The sequence below is a fragment of the Fusarium redolens genome (assembly GCF_020744475.1).
Source record: "Fusarium redolens strain MPI-CAGE-AT-0023 chromosome Unknown BKA55scaffold_9, whole genome shotgun sequence".
NCBI classification, from domain to species: Eukaryota; Fungi; Ascomycota; class Sordariomycetes; order Hypocreales; family Nectriaceae; genus Fusarium; species Fusarium redolens.
The window spans coordinates 1,481,930-1,501,428 of record NW_025763672.1 but is presented as its reverse complement, the minus strand read 5'-3'; the positions used below and the strand labels follow the sequence as shown (position 1 = coordinate 1,501,428).

At 49.2% G+C, this 19,499-nt stretch overlaps 8 protein-coding genes across 8 annotated transcripts; 4 read left to right on the top strand and 4 right to left on the bottom strand.

Annotated features, from left to right (window-relative positions):
• Positions 1–35: 35 nt before the first annotated feature.
• Positions 36–551, bottom strand: BKA55DRAFT_540422 (proteasome maturation factor UMP1-domain-containing protein; the record flags this gene model as incomplete). Its single annotated transcript, XM_046190265.1, has 2 exons — positions 36–491; positions 549–551. 2 exons carry the CDS (start codon positions 549–551, stop codon positions 36–38), a joined length of 459 nt encoding a protein of 152 aa, XP_046048800.1.
• Positions 552–839: 288 nt separating this feature from the next.
• BKA55DRAFT_570638 (P-loop containing nucleoside triphosphate hydrolase protein) lies at positions 840–3,066 on the top strand. The gene has a single exon (XM_046193013.1). The coding sequence runs from the start codon at positions 965–967 to the stop codon at positions 2,897–2,899; it is 1,935 nt and encodes a 644-aa protein (XP_046048799.1). The 5' UTR covers positions 840–964; the 3' UTR covers positions 2,900–3,066.
• A 287-nt stretch (positions 3,067–3,353) lies between these two features.
• Positions 3,354–4,111, top strand: BKA55DRAFT_691113 (uncharacterized protein; the record flags this gene model as incomplete). Its single annotated transcript, XM_046199613.1, has 5 exons — positions 3,354–3,457; positions 3,519–3,619; positions 3,675–3,854; positions 3,905–3,966; positions 4,019–4,111. 5 exons carry the CDS (start codon positions 3,354–3,356, stop codon positions 4,109–4,111), a joined length of 540 nt encoding a protein of 179 aa, XP_046048798.1.
• Positions 4,112–4,266: 155 nt separating this feature from the next.
• Positions 4,267–6,502, bottom strand: BKA55DRAFT_512834 (uncharacterized protein; the record flags this gene model as incomplete). The annotated part of the gene is made up of 5 exons (XM_046187840.1): positions 4,267–5,093; positions 5,140–5,514; positions 5,569–5,754; positions 5,811–5,879; positions 5,932–6,502. The coding sequence occupies 5 exons, from the start codon at positions 6,500–6,502 to the stop codon at positions 4,267–4,269; spliced, it is 2,028 nt and encodes a 675-aa protein (XP_046048797.1).
• An 869-nt stretch (positions 6,503–7,371) lies between these two features.
• BKA55DRAFT_513397 (uncharacterized protein) lies at positions 7,372–9,388 on the top strand (the record flags this gene model as incomplete). Its single annotated transcript, XM_046187889.1, has 2 exons — positions 7,372–7,764; positions 7,814–9,388. 2 exons carry the CDS (start codon positions 7,372–7,374, stop codon positions 9,386–9,388), a joined length of 1,968 nt encoding a protein of 655 aa, XP_046048796.1.
• Positions 9,389–9,522: 134 nt separating this feature from the next.
• BKA55DRAFT_393440 (uncharacterized protein) lies at positions 9,523–12,333 on the bottom strand. The gene is made up of 3 exons (XM_046186023.1): positions 11,863–12,333; positions 11,611–11,790; positions 9,523–11,558 (listed from the first exon to the last, which is right to left on the bottom strand). The coding sequence occupies exons 1-3, from the start codon at positions 12,010–12,012 to the stop codon at positions 9,657–9,659; spliced, it is 2,232 nt and encodes a 743-aa protein (XP_046048795.1). The 5' UTR covers positions 12,013–12,333; the 3' UTR covers positions 9,523–9,656.
• Positions 12,334–14,363: 2,030 nt separating this feature from the next.
• Positions 14,364–14,758, top strand: BKA55DRAFT_691109 (uncharacterized protein; the record flags this gene model as incomplete). The annotated part of the gene is made up of 2 exons (XM_046199612.1): positions 14,364–14,416; positions 14,470–14,758. 2 exons carry the CDS (start codon positions 14,364–14,366, stop codon positions 14,756–14,758), a joined length of 342 nt encoding a protein of 113 aa, XP_046048794.1.
• A 1,529-nt stretch (positions 14,759–16,287) lies between these two features.
• Positions 16,288–18,459, bottom strand: BKA55DRAFT_540414 (uncharacterized protein; the record flags this gene model as incomplete). The annotated part of the gene is made up of 4 exons (XM_046190264.1): positions 16,288–17,245; positions 17,306–17,504; positions 17,788–17,795; positions 17,849–18,459. 4 exons carry the CDS (start codon positions 18,457–18,459, stop codon positions 16,288–16,290), a joined length of 1,776 nt encoding a protein of 591 aa, XP_046048793.1.
• Between the last annotated feature and the right edge of the window lie 1,040 nt (positions 18,460–19,499).

Genomic DNA, 19,499 nt, shown 5'->3' with positions numbered 1-19,499 from the left:
CGTCGCTTCCTTTTGAGACAACCAAACCGCATATTTTACTGGATCTTAAGCTTCTTCTCCATCTCGTCGTGGAATCCAGCAATAGCCCTTGTCTCATCGCCAGTGAAGACATCCTCCCAGGTGATGGTAGTATCGCGGCCCCTAAGAATATCCTCGTGAACGCTGGGAAGGCCATTGCCGAGGGCCATGGGCCGCCACTCGCCGTTCTGAACAATCTTGAGCTCCATACCGCGTCGAATAGGCTCAGCCATGCCGTAGGTGCGTCGAAGTGTCTCCATCTTGAGAGCCTCCTGAGTAGCCTCCCAGTTCTTCAGGCGGGCTTCGAGGGGGTGAGCAGAGGCAGGTGTGGACTTGGAGTCGAAGGGGGATGCGCCGACACCGTGGCGGAGAGTATCGTGGATGCCCGGGGCGGAAGGGGCGGAGGATGTGTGCGAAATGTGAGTGTAGGTCTGGGCGTTGGAGTTGCCGGGGACGATGCGCATTGCTTGAGACTGTGGAGGGAAGATTTAGCTCTCATGATATAGAGGATGGGTGGTGCTGAGGCTTACCATTTTGGAGGATGTGATTGTTGCTTGACGGAAGTAAGTGCGGTGGAAGAAATATGTGTCGTTACGTTAGAATTGCAGGGTTGTCTGAGACCGTTCCCGTGGCGGAGATGACGCGACGTTGATGGGTGGATTGTTTGATAGATGGAGGCTCAATGTGCGGTTGATGATGAAAGCTCCAGCTTAAGGCAGCCTTGCGCTGGCGTTGCCGCACTCTGAGAGTACGTACCTTTTCCCGACTCCGGGGAGTAAGCTGCAGGTGCGGCAGAAGGTACGTATCACTAACCCCAGCTCCTTCTCGATGAGACCCACGCAGACATGGTCACTTACTTAAAGATTCCGACTTCGCTTTGAGACAACATCCTTTACTTTACATTTATAATGAGTCTCTATTTATTCAGAGACACTCGAATATCATCATGAGACCTATTCCGACTCGTCCTCCGATCATTCGGATTGCCAATGGCACATTCTATCGCCATCATCCAAATTCAGCATCATCACGTCCAAACCCACCTCTCTTTAGTGACTTGAGCTTCGAGCTGCCTTCTACATCAAATTCGCCTCGAAATTGGTGTATTGTAGGCCCATCTCTGTCTGGTAAAACAACGTTTCTTCAAGCTTTGAGGGGTAGGTTCCTCTGCGAACCCCCTGTCGCGAGATCATATCCCTACCTTTCTACTGAGGAAGTACCCAAGCGGTTACGAACGCCGCAAAAGGCAATTGAGTATGTGGGTTTCGATGGTGAGCAGACTGGAGGAGGGCTGGGTGGTGGTGTTGCAACGAGTGCATATCTCTCAGCGCGGTATGAGTCGAGACGAGAGATTACGGACTTCTCACTAAGGGATTTCCTCTTGGGTAACACAGAGCTTAATCCCATGAAGACGGAACCCGGCGATGATGAGGCTACTATCTCGCCGGATCTTCTATCTCGAGTTGTGAAGGACCTGAAGCTTGAGCCCCTGCTTGATCTTCCTGTATCCTTCCTTAGTAACGGGCAAGGTCGAAGGGCACGTATCGCTCGTGCACTTCTTACCAAGCCTGAAGTGCTCTTACTTGATGAGCCTTTCATGGGGTTGGACCCGCCTACAGTCTCAGGTTTAAGCCCATTACTACACTCGCTGGCTGAGAAAGCAAGCCCGCGTCTTGTTCTTAGTGCACGACCACAGGATCCTGTCCCTGACTGGATCACCCACCTCGTGTATCTAAGAACAGACTGCCAAGTGGGATCCATGGGGCCCAAGGAGGAAGTTCTCGACGGTCTTAAGAAGTACATCCGTGGAGTCCGAAAAGCTGGGCTTACAGAAGATGAGAAGCTACCGCTACATTCACTTGTTGATATCGGTCGTGTACTGCCATCAAGTGCTTCTACAGAAGGCTCCGGTCATCTAGGGGGGGCATCATATCAGGAGCTTGAACCAATAGATCCCAAGGCTGAGTCGCTCATTGAGATGGATGGCTGCAAAGTTCAGTATCGTGGGAAGGTCGCGCTAGGTAACTGGACGCAGCAAACCACTGGCGGTTCTAAAGACGGTTTGATATGGACGGTTCGACGTGGTGAGCGTTGGGGAGTTTTTGGTCCTAATGGTTCAGGGAAAACAACCATAGTATCTTTGCTCTGCTCGGATCATCCTCAGTCTTACTCTCTTCCCATCAAGATATTCGGGCGATCTCGTCTTCCAGAACCTGGCTCAGGCCAGCGGCCACTTACATTCTGGGACATCCAGTCCCGGATTGGTCACTCGAGTCCCGAAGTTCATCAGCACATGCCTCGGAACTTGACGGTGCGCCAGGTGATTGAGAATGCTTGGTCAGAAACATTTCGAGCGAAACCGAAGCTAGACAATGAAGCCAAAGAAAAGGTAGAGGCGGCTCTTCGCTGGTTTGCTCCTGAACTACATCCTAGCTATTCTTCAGCATCACACGAGAACCTCTCCTGGGCAGATGACTACATGTTTGGTGGCCTATCTTTCAGTGCACAACGTGTTGCGCTCTTCGTTAGATCCATGATCAAGAGCCCGGACGTTGTGGTTCTTGATGAAGCTTTTAGCGGCATGGATGAAGCAGTACGAGACAAGTGCACGCTGTTCCTTGAGCAAGGCGAGGCTAAAACATATCGAGGCGAAGATATCGTCGAGAGTGACGCCTCCAAGTCTGGTCAGGTCAAGATCCCAGGTCTCTCTGACCAGCAAGCACTGATCTGCATTGCTCATGTCAAAGAGGAGGTGCCAGACTGTGTAAGAGAGTGGCTGTGTCTTCCTGAAGCCAACACGGGACGAGCAGCAAGATTCGGACGACTTGATGGTCCATTGAGAACCGACGAGAATAGATGGCATGAGGTATGGGGTTTCTAAAGTAAGGCAATGGTTTACGTGATCTACGCTATGTCTAGGTTGTACGGGCATGTGCCATAACGTGCTGAGCCTGCTTGTTTTTTTATCATATTGAAAATAGACAAACCAGTGATAGCAAAAATAACTAGAGAGCATCTGAGATAGACTCAAGATAAATTAAAATTTTTATGACATACGAACAAAGTGAAGAACTTCAAACGTCACGTCATTGATGCTAATATGATAGCATTTTAGATTCTGCTATAGGGTAATTGGTGATGCTGAAATGAAGCCCGGTAATCGGTATAAATGGAGCATCCGGCCGAGCCCCGATACCACCAACCAAATCGACCTTCCTCTACTAACACACAACCTTACATGCTCACATTCGTCTCGTGAGGTTTGAGTACATCAATCAATACCAGTCTCACGGCCTCTTTCATTGATCTCACTCTTTGTACATCATATGGTTGAAATGGCTTCTCATGACGCGAATATCGATGATGAAGACCTCACCATCCATGCCTGCTGCGCGCCTATAACAAACCTAGCTCGACCCATTGATTTCAGTGAGCTTGAGTAGGTGAAACTTACACCAGAGGACTTGATGAATTAAATAGCTTACAGTTTGTGTCTGTAGCGAGGCGGAAACCAGACCTTTCTTTCACTGGCCAATCTTTGGACCATTGATAGTAGAGAACGAGAGCAGCGATGCGCGAGATCACTGCGCCAATGAGAGAAGTACATATCCTCTTCCGCTGTTTCTTTCACACAATAGTCTTATATTTGTTTATAGCGTTCCTCTCATACCTTCGGTTATCAATTTACATGGCCATCGTCTCGGTAGCCATCACACTTTCATTCCATCTAAAGAACGAGGCCACACCGTTAGAGTTGCGCATGGCAAAACCTCTCGGGACAATATTCTGGGGACTTTCAGTCTTGACTTTGTTTGCAGGAATGGGTAACTATATAAGTGAGTGTTACTCTGCTGTAGCACATGCACGAAACTAACGCTCTGTGTAGCAACGGTCAATAAGTACAGCAAACGGGCGGCTATTGTACAGATTGGTTGGAAGACCCATGCAGTAAGTTGTCAATGTATGACAAATGTGGTGATTGTATACTGACATCACACAGGTATTCAGTCTCACAGCGGTCTCAATCATAGGCACATGTCTCATCCTGCTGGTCATTGCCAAGATTCGACAACAATCATCATCCAATTCCTGACATATGTACTCAAAACAGTCCTTGAAATTGCATCAATACATATTCGTTACTCAATAGCGCCTAAGCTTCCAGTACCAACCATGCAAAATCCCATACAATAGATAGTGGAAATGAAAGCCGTCCATATCTTTGTTCCGGCTGTGAACAGCAATTCGTTACGCTGCCTCTTTGATATCCTTGGCTTCAGTCGCTGTATCCGCACTGGCCGTGCCCTTGTTCTTACAGAAGAGATCACTGGCGTCTTTGTTGCGCCTCGGCTGTCCAAACTCGTCCTCATCGTTTATGGCACTCGGTGGACACCCGCCGACCTCTTGACGGAATTGTTTTGTAAGCTCCATTGACGTCGTTTCAAGCTCTGCAAGGGATGTTGACTTGCCATTCCATGAAATGAGTGGCAAGTCACCTAACGCCAGCAGGTCACCCTCACGAGGTAGTGTTGTGAGCATGTCAACTGGGGACGCTGGGTCGAACTTGGAAGTTGCGCTATCTGCTTCTCCGTTCTTGTCGTTCTCATCGCCTTCACCCAAGTACTCCTCTGGAGTATTAGGGAGGTCACTGTGTGCTCCCAAGATAGTGCTCGCCGTTTCTGGTCTCGGGTAGAGAGTCACATATCCCCGAAGCTGTGATAGTTGGAGTACATACTCTAACCAGGCCGGATGTTTCTTGCTCGTGCTCTTCTTGGCTAAGAAGGCTGGCGTTTCTGTTCCTGTTTGCTGCTTTTCTAAAATGCGTGACACATAGCCATGCAGCTCAACCCACTTGTCTCCCATGAACAGAACAGCATCGCTGGTTGGGGCCTGCCAAAAGAAGGGACTGGAACCGTCCTTTTCGTCGGCACCATCAGCTGGTGGGACTGTTAGGGGTGTTGTATCATCAAGAAGAGTGTTAGGAGAGTGAAAACTGATGCCCATAATGTTCTCATTCCAGTCCTGAAGAATGGAAGAGGGTGAGTATAGGCTATGTAGAAGGGTATATTTCACATCTGGCTATGTCAGTACCGTCGGGTTAAGGTATGGACCATCACTTACAGTTGAAAAATTGAGGTGAGACCTCAGTGTGAGCTGCCAAGACAAGCACATGATTGTGTGACGGCTTACTTGGCCAGAATGATTCTAGAAATCGAACTGAGCTCTCCTCCTCGTCCATTTTCCGTGACGAAATTCGATGACGGAGAGAGAGCATCTGCGATTGAGGGAGCTGACCAGAAGCCTTGGAAGGCCAATGGAAACCAGACAAGAAGTTTTCCAATGGCTTCTCTACAACTGGAGGCAGCTCAACTGTAAGCTGGGGAACCGACAGGGCACTCTTATCTGCCTTGCGCAGCGACGTGAGTAGTCTTTGTAGATTGGCTGTGCCAATCAGAGGTGCCTGGACTAATATGTCGAAATGCACCTTGTTCCAGGCTAATAGCAGTTAGTGACTGTAAATGGTAATGAGAAGTGAGGCGAGCTACTCACCAGCCAATGCTGAGGCGTCAAGCTTGGAGATCCACGCAAGACGAGTTTCAGGCTTTTCCGGCAGCTCTATAAGAGCAGACTTCGTCCCAGTGATCTGATCCCTTATGGCTTGGAGGAAGTAATCTTCTTCCTTCTGAGTAGAGTCAACAATAATTGCCTGAGGGTGCATGAAGTTCTCAACGTAGACTGGACACCATGTTGTTAGACGAATGTGCAACCCGATGGATCGAATTGGAGCTTACAGAATGCACGGATAGCAGCGAGTTTCAGCCTTAACTCAGAAGACGTGGAAGCATAGTCAGTGCGGGCATCTAGACAAATAATTAGATAACAGGTCTGGTAGCATTGAGAAGAAGCTCCTACCGTGTACATATATCTTGCAGCTTTTATCGATGCCGTTTATCTCCAGAAGTTCCTTGATAGGAACCTCTTCCCTACTCATAAGCGCAAAATGAACATGGTTCTTTTCTTGCGCCGACATCTGACAAGCCATTGGCAGAAGAGTAGAGGCGCTGTTGATACTGGAAGAAGCGAATAGAACGTTTTTGTTCCTCTCATAAGCGCCGCCGGTCCCTTGAATGTTGCGCAACGTCTCTGCGAGCTCTGGGAATTTGAGAGGTCCCCTATGGTAGACCTTATCCTGTCCCTGTTTGCGCCCCGGCGCAGACCTCTCTGATGCTGTATCTGTCGAGCTTTCGTAGGACGATACAAAATTGTATATTATGAAGAAGACGATCGATATGAAGACTAGGTACGAAATAAGGCGACCGACGGAGCTACGGCGGGGAGCACGCGGCGTAGCTTGCCATTGAGGACCAGATCCCGAGTTATGATAGCGATGCCCTGGGAGGTGAAGGTCGTCGTCTTTTTTATTGGCCATCTCCTCATCCCCTGCCCAGAAGCGCGCCTTTGTTCTGCCGCGTGCAGGCGTCATGGTGTTGTGGTATAGCTGTCGTCAATCGGAAACGTATGGAGCTCAAGGATCGATAGAGGACGGATAGATAGAGCTCATGGGAGCTAGCTTGTTGAAGTTTACCTGGCAAGAGACAGGTACTTATACGGCGGTTATAAACATGCGGAGGGATCAATCGCAGTCGCGATGTATTGGGTGAGTGTAACAAAAGAAATGACGCTTGTTCTGAATGATTATGTATGAGGATTATTGAAGGATTGAAGATGATGGAGGATGACGGAGAGCATCCTAGGTAGTTGCTGACCCTTGTTTCCCCAGGACAGGACCTTAGAACAGCGTGGCTCGTGCTTGTCTCGTCACTGTTGCAGTTTGGTTGGTGCTAGCATTCAGTGAACTTCAGGTCCTTTAGGCTAACTAAATCCAGTACTGCAACTATACGCCCAATTTCTGCAAACAGTTTTAGGTTGTCTCTGGGCAACCAGAAGGTTTCATGATGATAATACCGATGCTTAATAATATCATGTATTTAGAGAAAGATCCTCACGAGGCTGTCTCACTCACATCAAAACCATCATGTCTAGAACCCAAGCAAACGAGGAGAGACAGGGCTGGAAGAAGTGATATTCAAGCTCGAGTGTATAGAATGTTGGTTAGGCCAGCACAATTTATATACTGAACCAGTCTAATGGCAACTGCCACTCGATTTGTGGTCGCTGAGTCTAAAACAATCCTTGTCAGGCTTAACTCGGGACATTTTTCATGGTGGGGCACGATTCAATTCGTCGTCGCAAAATATTCATGTAAATTTTTAGCCGCCTCTCAACTCGCAGTGAAACTTACACAATATCTTTTTTCTTCTTCTTTTTCTTTTGACAACAAATAATATTACAATGGGAAAATCTCGAAGAACCCGTGGCCACGCAGCCCGTAAAGACCCCATCGTAAAGACAGTCAAGCCCCCTTCAGACCCTGAACTTGCTGTCCTTCGCGAGTCAAAGATTCTCCCAGTCATCAACGACCTCAAGAGTGCCGACCCAAAGTCTCGCTCTGCTGCCGCTTCTGCTATTTCAAACATCATCCAAGATGAGAAGTGCCGAAAGTTGCTTCTGCGTGAGCAGATTGTTCATACCATCACTACACAGACTCTCACCGATGCTGCTCTTGAGAGTCGTGCTGCTGGTTGGGGAATTCTGAGGATTCTTGCGCAGGAGGAGGAGCCTGACTTCTGTATTCACCTTTATCGTGTTGATGTCCTCACTGCTATTGAGTTTGCTGCTAAATCGGTAAGTGTATTTACTCTTCCAACATGGTCCATATACTAACCCTCAACAGATCACTGAGATGCTCCTCTCCAAGGACCTCGAATTCCAAAAACGTTCAAAGCCTGAACAAGCTACAATTCTCAGCATTGCTTCATCACTAATTTCTCTCCTCACTGCTCTCGCCGAAGCTCAAGACGAGATCCTTGAGGCTATCTCCCGCAACACCACCATCACCCGTTTCCTCTTGCTCCTCACTTCAGATGAGCTCGCCAGCAACCCCGACGTTGTCTCACTAAGAAGCGATGCTCTGGCTTGTCTCATGATCCTCTGTGAGGATAACGAAGAGCTATCTGACAAGGTTGTCAATTCTAAGGAGTACCGCACTTATGGCACTTTGTTGTCCCTGCGCAAGACCGCCAACAGCGATGGTGTCCTTGCCTGTGGTGTCCTTCACAACCTCTTTTCCTCTCTCGACGGTCAGGACATTGCTCTTGGAGCCGATAACTCACTTCTTATCCCCACTCTTTCACAAGCTCTCAAGACCTTTGAGCCAGGCCAAATGGCCGACGCTGTGGGTTGGGCCAACCCCGTCGAGTATCAACAGCTTGCTCTTGAGATTTTGGCTTCTATTGGAACAACATTGAACACATCAGCTGAAGCCGAACCCCAAAAGGATGACAAGCCCGAGGCAAAGGATGATGAAGAGATGGGCGATGCAGACGAAGAGATCTCCGACGGTGAGGAGGAGGGAGGTGAGGAAGACGATGACGAGATGGACGACGATGAGCTGGAAGCCGACATGGAGATGGTTACCGGTGCGGACAGAAACGAGGAAGACAGCAACATTGATGATCTCCCCATCCTCAAGACCCTCATCGACAATGCCCTTCCTGAGCTCATCCGCATAGCATCCCTCTCCCCCACCGACGACGCTTCCCTTCGCCTGCAAGGCCACGCCCTCTCCGCTCTCAACAACATCGCCTGGTCCGTCTCCCTCATCGACTTTAGTGACCTTCACAACGCCCCTATTCAAAATGCCTGGGACCCCGTTGGCCGCGCTCTCTGGACCCAAGTCATCGCTCCTATTCTCGCAACAGATACTGCTGACATCGACCTCGCAACTCATGTCACCAGTCTTGCCTGGGGTGTTGCCCGCTCTCTGCGAGGCAGACCCAACACACCTTTCGCTGATGAGCACCGCCGCTTCATCGCTCTCTACCAGGCCACAAAGGGTTCACCTGCTGCTCAGAACTTAGAGGATCCTTTCCAATCCCTCAGTGTCAAGTGTATCGGTGTTCTCGGCCAGCTGGCCCTGGATCCCGCGCCTATTGACCGAAACCGCGATATCGGTACTTTCCTGGTCACTCTCCTTGCTGGTCTCCCCGAGACACCAACTGCCGACGCTGTTGAGGCTCTCAATCAGGTCTTTGACATATATGCTGATGAGGGTTACTCATACGACAAAGAGGTTTTCTGGAACAACGACTTCTTAAAGCACCTTGATGAGATAGTTCCTAAGGTACGAACTATGATCAAGAGCATTGATAAGCGTGCCAACAGCGAGCTTCGTCTGCGCGCCGATGAGGCCGTGTTGAACTTGAATCGTTTCTTGACATACAAACGAAAGAACAAACCCCAGGCGTAATTGGTTAAATAAAAGCACTTGATTTTTCTGGACGTCTATAGAAATTTGATTTGTTTCTGATTCGTTTCCCACTGCTTTGCCCATGGTACATACCATACGTCTCACGTGAATCTTTGAACTATTATTGTACTGAATCTATCTTCGGTGCCTTTAGATCGGTCCCAGCACCTTGCACCGAGGCCCCTGAAACTGTTGATCTCAAAAAAATCTTAGCAGTCCCGAAATAACATACCACTATATCCCATGTCTAGAGCAAACCGGCTTCTCTTTAACACCGTTCAAAAACCCGATAAAGGCCTTTCAAATTTGCAACCTCGAGAACTCCGTCTTCCATTAGCGACTTAGTCGCTACCAATCTCGCTTTAAATGCCGGAAAGAAGACATGCTCAATAGCGTGTCTGATATGTTGGCGCCTTGCCCGCAACTCGTCTGGGATGTCCTCCTCACCAAGACTTTCTGCATCACCAGGCAAACTTGGCAATTGTTCTGGAACGTAAAAGGTAGCTAGTTCGCGTACGAAAGAGTCAAAGCAGGCCTTCTCTTCAGTCCAGTCAACACTAGGGCCAAGACGGAGGAGGAAACGAGGGAGCTTAACGAGAGGTGGCGTATACCCCTTCAATAGTAGTGGCAATGAAACAAGCTCGCCAGCAGGTGATACCTCGAGAGAGAAGTATTCAAGAAGCATCTCGCGGCGTTCAATGAGTTGATCTGCTACCCGGTCTACCAAAGTTTCCACGTCAAAATCTTCCTCGGGTGAGGTTATAGAGCTCCTCTCCATATCGGCTGCCACCCGAAGCAGCTCGCGAAGGTCCAACGAGGGGTTAAATTTGATGGCACCAAAATTGCCAAAATCTGTAAGTGCCAATTGGTAGAAATACTCGTAGCAAGTTCGACCGTAATCGATCAGGTAGAGTTTGACGTCGCCCTGGATTGCTGCCAGCCGTCTTTGTTCATCCACGATACCGACGAAAGTATGGTTGGAGAATATCTCGGTCAGATCGTGGTGTATATCTTCTCTGACTTCGTCTCTCAACTTTTTCACGCTGTTCAGTCGGCATTGCACAAGTTCGCGGTCGATCATCTCGTACTCATGAACCTCAGGGGCAGTAGTTGTTTCCGCTGTGCGGTCCACAGAGCCATTCGACTCGCTTGGGCCAGCTCGGGCAAACATAGATGTAATCTTCCGCTCAGTTGTATCCGTCCTCACTAGATCATTCGAATATCTTCGCTTCTTTGATGCTGGAGTTCTTCGACTCGGTGTGCCGTCACTGTCTGTTTGTGGGGTGGAGTCGATCACTTTTGCACCAGGAAGAAGTGTCTGTGTCATAAATGTCCGACTTGTGTCCACTGCGGCAAGTTTAGATTCGATATGTTCACATATCGATTGAATTATCTCATCTTCGTTGAGAAAGTGAACCTCTCTCTTTGTTGGATGAACATTGACATCCACCCGCGCTGGTTCAATTTCAAGACTGAGGTAAATGAATGGGTGACCATTCTTGGGCAAGAAGTTAGCATAGGTCTGCTCGATTGCCTTCTTTATGTGGGTTGATTCTACACATCGATGGTTGATGAATAGCAGAAGTGTTGTCTTTTTGACAGAGTAATTTGCATTGGTTGTGAAGCCCTCAGCTTTGAAACCCCAACGATCTTCGGCGACCGAGAACTCCAAGAGTTCGTTAGCCACGGCACTACCGTGAATTTGACGAATGCGATCAATGACTGTAGCCTGGGCTTGTATTGATAGATTGGTTGAGGCTTCGCCTGCCTTCTTGCAAGTGAATCCAACGCCTTTGCAGTGCACAGCGTACCGACCAACCATATCGATGATCTTGTTGAACTCATCAGCCGGTGATCGAAAGGCTCTCCTTCGAGTTGGGATATTATAGAAAAGGTCTTCCACGGTGATTTGTGTCCCAGGACGGCCTGCAACACCTTTGGGCTCTGCCGACTGGCCAGGCTTTGCTGGAGCAAGTTTCCCATCAAGGTAATGGGCCCTCCATGCCAGGTCTGAATCTTTCGTCTTGGTGGTCACAGAGAGATGGGCGATGTGGCTGATACTGGCAAGAGCCTCGCCCCTGAAGCCATATGTCGCGATGGCGGCCAGATCTTCAAAGCTGGTGATCTTTGATGTGGTGTGACGCTCACAGAGAATGGCTAAGTCTTCTTTCTGTTACAATGGTAAGCCTTGAGGATATGCATTCGGGTGATAATTTTATTACCTGGATACCACAGCCATTGTCGGTTATCTGGAGCAGCTTGAGCCCGCCGTCCTTGGCGAGGACATCCAGAGAGGTCGCCCCGGCATCAACCGCGTTCTCGATGAGCTCCTTGAGAGCGTGAACAGGGGCCACAATAATTTCACCAGCAGCAATTTTGTTCACCACGTTTGGGTCGAGCGCCTGCAGGTCATGTTAGCGGGCGAGTCCAGGCTATGCATAAGGCGTCGAAGAAACAGCCTCAAGTTTGCATACCTTGATTCTGCGAGGCGCATCACTTTTTGCGGGTGGGTTTTCAACAGGCTGCCCATCGGCGTTTCTTTTCGTCCCGCTTGGGGGAACATTTAGAATGTCATCGGAGGCTGTTGGGACGCCTCCCATATCAACATCTGCGTCCGTTGCCATTTCTAGCTATGACAACCGAATTCTTGCGCCAGGGCGCAAGAACCAGCCTGTGAGGTGGTACCAAGAATTCTTTTGGGGGTGGTGAAATGCGAATAGGTTGGGCGACAAAAGTTGTAGGTCATGTGCAAGTTGCTTGATATTTCCTCTTCTCTCATTTCGTTCCTCAGGCGTATCGTCCCATATCTACGTTTCCCGTGGCGATTAGGATTGACCGCACGGGATGATAGCCTGGCCCGGGGAAGATATTGCTTTCAATCCGATACGTTGAAAAAAAAAAAAAAGAGAAAAGGGAGCGGTTCATGCAAGACAAGGACAGGCAGTGAACAACAGGTTGTTAGCAGGCCTCATTGATAGGCAATGCGCGGATGAGTTCGGCCACGTGACTACGCTACAACATCAAGGTGCACCTTCCATCCAATATCTTTTCAATTCATCTCGACTTCAAGGCAGGCAGGATGCACTTCGAAAAGGACTTGCCATGTTTGGCGCGTGTAACTTCCAATGATCTTTTATCGGCGCTCACCACATTTCAAATTACAAATAATGGATACGCCAAACAACCTAGGATTCAACTCGCCTTGATTACAGCTCCAGCTGCATCAGACCAGCTTGGGATGAAAGACTTATTGGGGGCGCCGCGGCCAGTGACTCAACTTCATTTAGCGCCCAGGAATTATAAATAAATAAAAAAGGCAACAGAAGGGGAAAGGATGATAAATGATAAACGAGCGTGAATTTTCGCTATCTCAGTGCTGCGTCAGCTCTCGCCGCCGCGCGTAAGGCGGATCGCAAGCGACACAAATGCAGTCAGCAGTGCAGTGCAGTAAAGTTGCACATATTTAGGTACAGCTGAAACATGATGGTTGGCTCATGATGAAGGCTCCAACTGAATTGCTTGAATTAACTAGAGCAGGGGGTTCATGTACCTGGATCGCCCTTTTGCATCATCTTTCAGTTGTGCCACCCGCCTTATAGGGTCAGGTAGACTGTTGTGGTTCTTTGTATAAGCAAGGTTGGGCTCGTGATTCACTAAAATTCTCCTTGTAGTCTAAAGGCGTCTTGCGCATATGCGCTCTTGGTAGCACAGCCTCCATGACGAAGGTTAATGCTGTTAAACCGCCGTTGTTTTTCATGACAAATCTAAACAAGGTTGTTCTTATGATATTTGACGTCAAGTTTGTTTGTTGAGGATTTTCATTGCCGGCCCCTGTCGCCTTGAACGCCTTGTCTTGGTGCCGAACTGACGGTGCTTCTATGAATGTTCTTTCACTTTCAGCCTCCAATCACCAAGCAGCCAGGCGATTTTTTTTTTTTTTTGAATGCACTGCAAATGTCGCCACCTCAAGGTAGCGTTCGTGGCTGTTGCTAACGATTTTTTGACTGAAACACGCGTGTTCATTTGTCAATTTGGCTGCATCTCTCATCCGAATTGGGACATGTTAGGACTCTTTTCAGGACTCTTGACCGTGAAGTTCTGAACGGCTGCCTGAACGCGTAGGCATGGATGATGACAATGATGCGAACCAACGCCCGAGGAAAGGGACAAGAGAGAAGAGACTCATCGCAATATTCTCTCACCTGATGCATAATTATTTGCCACTGGTGTTTTGCGCAATGTCGCAGCGCAAATCACATAATGTTGTTTTTAAGATCCAGCGTCACAAATGCAGGGACACAATGCATACCAATCTACCTACCTGCCTACATTGTGAATCCATTGCTCCTCTAAAACCTGTGAAAAGCAAGAGAAATGCCTTTTTGTGGCACCTCCAAGCCGTTGCATTGCCTCGTTGTAAGCCTTGATGCTCTTGGGGTAGGCTCTTTCAGTGGATGGTGGTGTCGCTGAATAAGGCACAACCCAAGACACACAGCCCATTTGCAGACACCCATACACATTCTCTTTGTGTGAGTTGCGCACTACGAAATGCAAGGTACCACGCATCGTATGCAGAAGCAGAAGCCAAGCAGTCAGCCCAATGCTAGATTTTTCCATTTTCTTAGACTAAACAGATTGAAAATGGGTCATTCATTCAGCATTACCTCCTTATGCCAGTGGAGGCTAGATACGAGGCAGATGGTCCGCCCATGGTCTGCCATTTCAAAGGATAACGAACCCCCATAAAAGAGATGCTCCGTCTGCTACTCCCAAGAATCATTTCCGTAAGATCTATTCTTTTACTACTCTAGAGTAATCTCTACAATATCTCTGTCGATATTTTCCATATCTTCCATCTTTCAAATCCTTAAATCAATCTCTGTTGGCCCATTCCATCTCATCTAGAGATCGACCTTGAACCCTGCAATCAAGAACCCAACCCCAGATCCTTTGGCACACATCTCAACCATTCAAGATGGCAGCGGACTCACTCCCAAGCTCAAACTCAAAGACACAGTCATCCGGGAGGTGTGTTTCACATTGATCCTTTCTATTGATCTGGTACTAATAAGACATTTTAGCTGTCTCTGCTCGGGCTCTAATCATGAAGGATCATCGCGCTCCAGCTCCTCCGCATCAGACCGTTGCTCCCACTGTAGCTTTCGGCCCCGGTCCCCACCTCTGGGACGCCCCGCATCCGGAGGCCGCGACAGGAACGCCCTCGGACACTTTCATCTCTCGAACTCAGCTACCGGTGTCGCCAATGGAAGTGATCCCCTGGGAGACGAACTTGGTGCTCAATGGGAAGATAGCAAGAAACTCAACCACCAACTGCCCCATCATATGCCCAAGTTGCCGAACATGAACTGAGTAACACATGCGGTCAAAAAAAGCATGTTGGAGTCATATCGAATAAGAGACTAGAGGCAGCGAGTCGGATACAAGACCAACAGTCGCGAGACAAAGTGTATAATAATACTATATTTCTTTTATTTATTCTCAGAGTTTCTTGTAATATTCCTCTTCTCCTCTTTCAAGTATCGTTTTCTTATTGCGATGTGGTGTCGAATTGGCAAACCTAGTCAAATTGGTATATAGAACGCAAAAGCGTGTTTAAATAAGTTCTTACTTGCACCAGTGAAACGCATTAAAACACTCCACTATAACCTCTACGTCTACATCTACATCTATATAAGCAAGATCTACTCTCCCTCCCCGTGACATCATCCTCATGCACCGCCACAGCTCAGCTCATTCATCCCATTCATGTCGGGGCGACGGATCTTCCTCCGCCGTCTAAGCAGGAGTGTCCACCCCTTCTCCCGTCTACCGTCTCCCCAACTGCCGTAACGTTCCATGCGCGGACGGATAATGGGGGGGCGGGCGATGCGGCAGGCAGATGCGGATGGAGATGAACTAACGGCCTCGGAGAATATTTAATTTTAAAAATTTAGGTACCTTACCTGCCTATGGTTTGCAGAACCGGAACATCCATCAATACATCTCTAAACGCACACGCCCCCCGGGAACCCCCTGCGAATCGCACATCAACAGAACCAGATTTGGGTATTGACTCGCACATCACATCCTTCTATTGGATCCATGATTCTGTCTGTGTATATCCGAACTGTACTGCACATATCCGTTGCACTCACTTCTCATTGGCTTTTAAAAGCCCTTCTCTGGCCTTCCTTGTCCTTGTCCTTGTCCTTGTCCTTGCCGCACTGTAACACTCCACTGGCTTCTCACTTATACTTCTGACACCCATAATGCTCATGCTTGTGCTTCTGTTTGTGTTACCAAACACGTGCTATTACTCATTGTATCGCGTCCGGTATTCACATCCTCTTCTTTTCCTCTTGCACAATCTGACTCACTCTCCTCTGTTTTGTCGAGTCTTATTTCTCAGGGCCAGACAAGACATGCCGGCCTCATTCTATGTCCAATTCCATCACAGGGCATCACTGACCTCGTTTACCCGTTCTTTCATATACCACAACGCTTTCAAAGTCAACGAAAACCCCATTCTCCGCTCATACAAAGCTGTCTAACAACAAAGATCAGCCTAACTAAATCCAACTGTATGGATATATTCGACATTGCAAAACTGTTGTCGCTCTCCCCAACCTAACGCCACAGGCTGTAAATGCACAGATGCTTCAGCGACACCACCAGGCCGTATTCACCCTCCTTTCTCGCCCTCATACACGTAACGATACACAAGACACAATCATAACAAGAGGATTATAGTACATGTGGCGTCTAAGTAGACACAAAATCCCGCCGCACTAAAATCAAAACAACTAAAATCAAACAAGTCCTATGTATCTCGACGCTCCACAGGATCCAACTTCCATCTAGCTTTTAGGGGCTAACTCAGGATCCAAATATCAACAACACTATCGCCGCCGCTCAGGGTCATCGGGCTTGTCGATTAGGCCGCCAATATCAACTCGGTTGGACCTTTCCTCGCGTGTCCGTGGGCGAGGCTGCTCTGGGCCTGGCTGAGCTCGAATTGGTGGAAGCTGAAAGGCTGCTTGAGGTCGATAAACGCTTGTAGGGGGCAGCTCGCTTCGGGGAACATTATATGACGGGGGTCCTCCATACTCTGTATGACTTGGCGATGCAGCATACGAAGTTGAACCCGTCCCAGCAGCAACTCCAGGGTTTATGTTGGCAGGCAACTGTGTTGGGGGAACGGCAGCCGGTCGAGATACCAGTGGGACTTCGTTGAATCGACCTCTGGGCATATCGAAAGGTGGTCCTGGCGGCACCGGTGTCCTATACAGAGACTGTGGAGTTGGAGGCTGAGAACCATAGGCATGCGAAGCCTCTCTGGTGGCAGGCGAAGAAGGTAAAGGGTACGCATGCCGGGGTGGTAAGCTCAGGACCATGACAACTACGTATATCGAGCCCTCCTTCTCGAGTCCGAGTCGAACGGGATACTGTCTCGGTTGTCCATCGGCAGCTCTGAAAGTTAGGTATTCATTCCGGTCGAGTTGGAACCGTCCGATATCCTCTGCGCCAAACCCGAGTCCCTGGATGATATGGTCGAGTCGAGAAAGGATCGGAGGTAAATAGTTCGGCTCCTTCCGTGTTTGCTCCTCGATCAGCTGACTTCTAATCGACACAACTTTCTCCCTCTCTGCAGGAACAACGACATCTCCCAAGTTCTGTCCCTGGAGCTCCACATGGCCTACAGCTTCCATAAAAGCTGGCGATGCCTTCGCGAAATCCATCTTCATGTTCAAGAAAGCAACAGGATCTGCTCCTCGAGGTCCGACCGATAGGGGGGGTGGGAAAGTGGGAGCGTCCATATTGGACGCTCGCTCAGGATATCTCGGATTCATATGTTCCCTGTTATTAAATCATTAGCACTTCGACAAAAATGCCAGGACGGCACGTCATCCGCCTTACCCAGGTCCCATTGGAACACCCGAAGGGTATATGCTCAGCGGTCGCCTTGCCGTGGTCTCTTGCGGATGAGGAAATCTCGATGGATCATAGCGAGTTTCACGATCATCCCTTAGTCGCGGTCGTCCTCTTTTCTTATGTTGAACATCGACGCATGATTCTTCCTTCCCATTCGTGATACATCTCGAACATGGGCGTTGTGCTATTAACGTGTTAGCACTCCTTGCCCTCGCGAAGTTAGATCAGAAGCGTGTATCGATATGTGCATCCCCTTTGGCCCAGGATACCCAACACATCGACAAGAGACACAACATGCACTTAATCAGGGCATTGTTTCTTATGACAGGAAGTCCAGCAAGCCGGGAGATAACCGTGGACTAGCCAAGTGCTGGATAGACTGGCATCACCTCCCAATTTTGGAGTAATATTGAGCAGAGAAAGGGTTTCTGCAACATAACGTAAAGGAAAAGATCTCGAAAACATACCATCACAGCTAATTACGAGTTAGCACAGCTAGTTCGCGGGGACACATAGAGGACCACTTACCGAAGATGCGCTCGTTTACAAGGGACACACGCGGAAGCCACATGACCTTTCGTTTTTCTCTGCGATTTCGGTGAAGTCATAGGCTGGTTCTCAACCACGGACGGGCGGACAGATGACGTGTAAGACGAAGGTGCCCCAGGAATTCCAGGAGGAATATAACCAGATGATTGGGGCATGGATGGTCCTCCCGGTTGGATGTACGAAACAGGTCGAGGTACGGTATCTTCTGCCCTTCGATATGGATATGGCGGTGCGTCTGGGGGGGATGGTTGGAACAATCTAGGAAGCGCGGTCTGCATGTTAGGAGGTCCTCGGTGATCAGTCGGTAATTGTTGATTTGAGTTGCCCCAATAAGCATCGGGCTGGCTAGAAGCTGAATATCCCACAGGTGCTTGCCCTCGATCCCCAGCGTCTCGGGGCTGCTTCGAGGGGAGGGGCGGAGATCCTGACATGGGCGGAGAGGGATATGCTCGATATCGAGCAAAGGAGTCTTGCTCTGCACTCTCGGATACCCAGGCCAGGTCTAAGGCAATTTGCGCCAGGTCTGAGATGCCGCGGCGTTGGCCGAGCGGGACGGAAGCTGTATCGGAGAGGGATCCCTTGATGACCATGAGGGCAAAGTTGCTACAGGATTAGTTGGCTGGACAAACAGGAACTCCAACCCTGAGCTAGAAACAACGAAGATACTGGGTTTGTCGTCCTGGTTTGTCTTTGCGATACAGGCAGATTTGATCAGGGCTAATAACTTCCGGTTGTTGTCAATGACCACCTGTCAAGTTCTAACTGCTGACCGAGACAAAGAGGTATCTCTTGTTAAGCTCCAGGTGCAAATTTGACAGCTTCTTACCAGTCCGAAAACCCTTTCTTTCGAGTTGCGAGCTGCAAGGCAGTCGAAGCTGATCTGGATGAAAAGGTGCCCCGCTTCTAAGATCTGCGGAGCTGAGGTGGCAGAGAGGCAGAAGTTACCAAGGGCATTCGGAATGATAGGCTGGCGGTTGTGAAGGAATACTTCAACGGTAGCGAGTCAGGGATCAAAGAAGCGACAAGCGAGTGCCAGAGCGAGGAGGCGTGAGACGAGATGCTGCACCGTGATACTACAAAGATGCGATCTTGGAGAGGTCCTGGTGATACAACGTCAAGCCGTGCAGTTGGGAGGTCGAGACGGAAGCGGCCAACCGCAGATACTCAGGGCCGGAACCTGAGAGGCGGAACCGGGTGAGGTAGGGCGGGTGAGTAAGTATATTCGGGCCCCTTGCTGGCCGGGAGGCCGTGAACACAAGTGATCGGACTGCGGACGGAGACTGTTCGGTGGCCTACGCTTGGTTTTTGTGAGACTATGTATGCAATAAAACCTTCCCTCTGAGTGGCAGCGCGACTGAGATGCAGCTTGGATGGATCAGGATTGGTGACAGGGCCGTAGGACCCTGGTTCGGATTTTAGAGTGGCTGCTAAGTCAATCAAGGGTTCCGGTAGATTTCCATAACGAGAATTCTCCGCCTGCCTTGGTCTTTGCAATATGCGCCAGAAGTTCACCAGAGTGAGAACTTTGGTGCGGAAGCAATAAGACAGAATACGTGATGGTGATTGGGGCGTTATATCAGTTGGAAGTAGTGGTATAGGCGGCGTAATAGTGTGGACGAGCAGAAGCAAT